Below are 5,882 nucleotides of genomic sequence, written 5' to 3' on the forward strand. Positions count from 1 at the left end.
CTCCGCTTAATAACATTTTATAGATGATGTTTTAACAAATTTAGTCATTCAATTAAAAATTTCAAATGAGTAAATCAAGTTTACAAAATTTCCTCTTTCAGGAAAAAAATTTACAAAATTTATAAAACTTTAGCAACTTGTAGATAATACACATTTTGAAATAAAAGTAAATATCGACTATAAGATTATATACCTAAAGTTCTGATCGATTTAATCAAAATTTGGTATGCAAAATTATGATTATCATAATATTATATAAGTCAATGGTTCAATTTGTTGAATAAATTTGCTAGGAAACGTAGGGGACAAAGAAAGCCTCTAAACAAAACCATCAGGCAAATTGACTAAGCTGCCAAGTAAACTACTACGTAATGAGACTCTAGCACTATAAATCATCTTACTACGTAATGGTACTCACATCTTGTCCCCCTAAACAAACAAAGATGGCATTGTTTTTGCATTTTCTTCTGGTATTGCTTGGGGTCCTCATGGCAAAAGCTGAGGATCAATCAGGTCTGATTATCATCATGTGAATGTTGCCTAAACTTATCTTACATAGTTATATGTTTCCAAAAAGAACTTCTCTTTGATTCAGTCTCTCATAGTTATAGTTATATAACTGAACCTCTCTTTGTTTCTGTCTCTCAGGATTTATCAGCATAGATTGTGGGCTACCTGAAAATTCAAGCTACACTGAGAAAACCACAGGCATAAACTACATTTCAGATGCTAAGTTCATAGATACTGGTGTAAGCAAGAGCATATCACCAGCAGAGAAAGTCACTCTTCAACAGCAACTAGCATATGTAAGGAGCTTTCCAAGGGGAGTGAGAAACTGTTACAGAATAAATGTAACCAGGGGTACTAAGTATTTAATCAGAGCTTCTTTCTATTATGGAAACTATGATGAATTAAATGAGTTACCACAATTTGAACTCCATCTTGGAGCTAATATTTGGGACACAGTGACATTCCCCAATGATTCACTCACCACAATCAGTGAGATTGTATACACCCCATCACTATATTATATACATGTGTGCCTAGTTAACACAGGCACTGGGACTCCATTCATTTCAGCCATAGAATTGAGACCTTTGAACAATGGTACTTATAACATTGACTCAGCTGGAACATTGGCACGCCTCCGGAGATACGATTTAGGTTCCATCTCCAACTCGGAGTACAGGTGAGAGTCTGTTGTATTGAGTCAGATTATAGGACATTTACATTATTTTGAGAAGTCTTGCATTGACATAGCTAAGTATGTCCTTATAAATGGTCGAACAACTCTCACCTCACCTGAGCTAGTTTTTATGGTAAAGTTAGGTCTAACCAGAAATTTAAAATGATATCACAGCCATATGACGAGTTAGACCCGAATTCTAATACATTGTGATTACAGGTTCAAAGATGATGTTTATGACAGAATCTGGGCACCTCTTCCTTTCAAACGGTGGACACAATTAAGCACTTCACTAAGACCTGATGATCTAGCTCAGAATGATTATAAACTACCAGCAGTTGTTATGAGCACTGCCGCGACCTCAGTGAATGCCAGCGCTCCATTTCAGTTCTATTGGGATCCAGATAATGCAAAGGAACAATACTACATCTACATGCACTTCAATGAGGTTGAAAAGCTTGCACCGAATGAAACTAGAGCATTCAATATCACCTTGAATGGTAAATATTGGTATGGACCTGTGGTACCTCAATACCAGGTAATAAATACCATATATAATCAAGCAGCTTTGACTGGAGCCACAAGGTACCTGTTTTCTTTAGTTCAGACAGAGAATTCTACCCTTCCACCCATCCTCAATGCCTTCGAGATTTATATAGTAAAAGATTTCTCACAATCAGAAACAGTACAAGATGATAGTAAGCCCTTTATCTGAACATATGCTTTTTTGTGTCATTTGTGATTTAAACTATGTAGGAATTGGCTTGAAATTCATTTGATCATTTTTTTCTGAATATGAAATGCTAGTTGATGCTATCACAAACATCAAGAACACTTATCGGTTGGCTAGAAATTGGCAAGGAGATCCATGTGGCCCTGTAGCATACATGTGGGAAGGCCTAAACTGTAGTTTTCAAGGCGATAGCTCCCCAAGAATCACATCCTTGTAAGTGTGTTTTAGATTCCCTGTTGGGAACCTGAGACAATTCCATAGACTAAAATTAAATTTCAATGACAATATAGATGTTTGGAAGTCGTTTTGAAGAATTGATCTCAATCCCAAATTCATTTAGTAGAGTAGCTTTTGTATTCAACATAATTAATTATGAGACTTTACAAGCTAGATTTCACAATATTACCCTACAAGAAGAATTTTTTTCATAAATGTATCCAAACATAAATCACTTCACTTTTTCCATAACCACTTTTGCCAAAATCAATTGTGACAACGCATATCCAGACACGCACTAAGTTTACAATTCTTAAAATCAACCATGTATATATTCAAGAACTCCAGCCTTCAACTGATAGTATTTTGCAACCAGGACTTTGTCTTCAAGTGGATTGACTGGGCAGATAGCATCTTCCATCTCCAAGCTCAAAATGTTACAGTACTTGTGAGGGACTAATCTCATTTGGTTAATGAATGATGGAATCAAATATATTCAATTCCTAATTTTTCCTCTTCTTGACTTCTTGAAGATTCAGAATTGTAATACTTCACTTTAATTGCGTGCTCCTTTCAGGGATTTATCAAACAATAGCTTAACCGGTCCAGTACCTGATTTTCTGACACAACTGCAATCACTGAAAGTCCTGTAAGTTAATCCTATGTCGGTTCATCAATGTAATTTTCTTAGTTATAAAAGAGAAAAAGGTGTCTCATTTGTCTTGTTTTAGCAGAAAGTTGGGGAATAACAACCTTACAGGTTCAGTTCCCAGTGGACTTGTTGACAGATCAGAAAAGGGTTCACTATCATTGAGGTATGCCTCATATTCAAAGCTATGAATGAATACACAATATATTTATTAATGTTGAAGATCAGAGTATCTTACTTTCTTAGTTATAGAATTATTATCATGTTTGGATCAACTTCTCTTTCCTCAGAATCAATTCTTAAAACCAGAAGTTACTCAAAACAGCTTCTCCCTAGAATTATTCTGCTGTTAGAATCAACTGTAGAAAAATTTCCAAATATAGCGACCCCTGTTAATGGCTTTTCTTACCAAAATTACTTTCTAGGAACTTGAAATTAAGTATCAACAACAGCTAATGATATATGAAAATATGTGATGGTAATAATGATCTAATCTAACTTTATACTCATCATATCTCATCTATATGATGCTAGCGTGGAGCAAAATCCAATTCTATGTGAATCTGGTTCATGCAACCAACAGACAGATGATCAGAAGAAGAAAAAGAAGAAGAAAAATAATTTAGTTATCCCACTGGTAGCATCAGTTTCTGGGATTTTGGTGTTCCTAATCGCAGTAGCAGCTATCATCTGTGGACTTAAAAAAAGAAAACCAAGAGGTAAAGCTGCTGCACTAACTATTCTTCAGTCTTCACAATCTTTCTAGCTAATCACACACTTTCTGATTTTATTAAAATCTTCAAATGACTAAAATATTTTCCCACAAAATTGGCAGCTGTGAACAGTCATATAGAGCCTAATACTCCATATGGGTCACATTTAGAATACAAGCAAAAACAATATACGTATAATGATCTTGCTATGATCACCAACAACTTCACTAGAATTATTGGTAAAGGTGGATTTGGAGAAGTTTATCATGGCCTTATTGATGACACTCAAGTAGCTGTCAAGGTCCTTTCTCCATCATCAGTACAAGGATATCCACAATTCGTAACAGAGGTTAATTAGTGCCCATTACTTGCACCAAGGTTTATGTTCAATCAAAATTGTGTTCATCATGACAAAAAAGTGGCTTTTGAGATGCAGGTTAAACTTCTGATGAGAGTTCATCACAAGAATCTGACTTCTCTTGTTGGCTATTGCAATGAAGAAAACAACATAGGGCTCATATATGAATATATGGCAAATGGAAACCTGGATGAGCATCTTTCAGGTATGCATATTCATTTTTCACATCACAACCTTATGAAACATTATTTTTCTATGAGATTCAATCTAACTTAACCAAAAAACTTTCAAAAGTACTAAATATTTATTTGATTGTACAGGGAAAAATAGCCCAGCAAAGTTGTTAAGTTGGGAAGATAGACTCAGGATAGCAGTTGATGCAGCCCAAGGTTAGCAAGGAAACTAATTATGTAAAGGAAAATGATTTATAGATATATACTTAGTGCAGACACCCACCAGTTACGAAAAATAAGAAAGGAAGAGAAGAAAGATAAGTAATGGATGTGATATGATGAATGTGATAAGAAGAGAGTGAGAGAAATGAGGTGTCTGTCATGTGTTTGCACTGTTTGAATGTATCATTACTAAAATATAAGTTTTCTTTCAACCATTTGATTCTTTTCATCTAATTATGTTAAGAATTTGATATCAGGACTGGAATATCTGCATCATGGTTGCAAGCCACCTATAATCCACAGAGATGTGAAAAGCGCAAATATTTTACTAAATGAAAACTTTCAAGCAAAATTGGCTGATTTTGGCCTATCCAAAAGCTTCCCTGCTGATGAAGGCTCTCATTTATTCACTGTTGTGGCTGGAACTCCAGGTTACCTGGATCCTGAGTAAGTCCTTCAATTAAAACAAATTTTATTTTATTATAAAAATCACTTTCTTTGAAAAGATTTTGATGAGAAATGTACTAAACTTCATGATATGCCTTGCAGGTACCGCTCATCAAACAGGTTGACAGAGAAAAGTGATGTTTACAGCTTTGGAGCTGTTCTTCTGGAAATAATCACAAGTAAGCCAGCTATAGCAAAAACTCCTGAGAAGACTCACATAAAAGAGTGGGTTAGCTCTATGCTTTCTAATGGAGATATAAAAAACATTGTTGACTCAAGATTACAGGAAGATTTTGACACTAGCTCTGTGTGGAAAGCTGTTGAAATAGGAATGGCATGTTTGTCCACCAATCCTGTAAGAACCAGGCCAAGCATGAGTGATGTAGTGATAGAGCTAAAGGAGAGTTTGGCTTCCGAATTAGCTCGAAAAAGGACTGGTGGTGAGATTGAAAATGATTCAATGGAGTTGGTCTCATTGAATCTGACTACTGAACTCAGTCCCCCAGCTAGGTAGTACCTTTGGATAATAAAGAAACCTACTAATTTCTCTACGCCGCGGCGTGTTTCGATTTCTGTTTGATGTACCTGAATGTATTGGAATTTGTACGTTCAATTCTCGCAGTTTGTTGATACAATGCACAAGTTTATCTTTTGTTTTAATCTGGTGTTTTGTTTATTGTACCATGATCATAAATCTGTAAGTTAATTTGCTTTGTATTGTTTCTCTTTGTTCACAGCCATGCATACTGTGTATATTTCTACAAAGGAGTATTATGTGAATTGCACTATTGCTATTGCTTTTACCCCTCGCTGAGTTATTCTTTGAAGCAGTTGATGATGGCTTGTTGGATTTACAACCAATTATTGGCATTTTCGTAAACTTAATAGCTACCTTATAACAAAATGAAATGTTTAGTTGACTGTAGCAATTACTATAAAAAGAAGTTTAGAGATTGTTCGTTCAAAAAAAAGAAGTTTAGAGATTGTATTAGGAAAATCTTTGACTCAGCACTAATTTAATGGGTAAATAGCTAAGTTGGTCCCTGAAAGTATCCACCGCCTTCAATTTCATCCCTAAACTTTTAAAATGACGCCCGTGGTCCCTGAATGTGCCAAATCTCCCTCATCAACAGTCCTTGGGTTAAAAAAAGTTCACAGCCGTTAACGGAAGGCTGAGTTGAAATT

The 5,882-nt window shown here is 35.3% G+C and overlaps 1 protein-coding gene across 1 annotated transcript; it reads left to right on the forward strand.

Annotated features, from left to right (window-relative positions):
* The first annotated feature begins 355 nt into the window (after positions 1–355).
* On the forward strand, positions 356–5,357 carry LOC130745996 (probable LRR receptor-like serine/threonine-protein kinase At1g05700). The gene is made up of 13 exons (XM_057598484.1): positions 356–513; positions 649–1,189; positions 1,406–1,884; positions 1,994–2,132; positions 2,512–2,583; positions 2,713–2,784; positions 2,870–2,950; positions 3,319–3,503; positions 3,620–3,846; positions 3,934–4,060; positions 4,176–4,244; positions 4,508–4,697; positions 4,800–5,357. The coding sequence occupies exons 1-13, from the start codon at positions 408–410 to the stop codon at positions 5,209–5,211; spliced, it is 2,700 nt and encodes an 899-aa protein (XP_057454467.1). The 5' UTR covers positions 356–407; the 3' UTR covers positions 5,212–5,357.
* The last annotated feature ends 525 nt before the right edge of the window (positions 5,358–5,882 follow it).

The sequence above is a fragment of the Lotus japonicus genome, chromosome 3, assembly GCF_012489685.1.
Source record: "Lotus japonicus ecotype B-129 chromosome 3, LjGifu_v1.2".
Lineage (NCBI taxonomy): Eukaryota > Viridiplantae > Streptophyta > Magnoliopsida > Fabales > Fabaceae > Lotus > Lotus japonicus.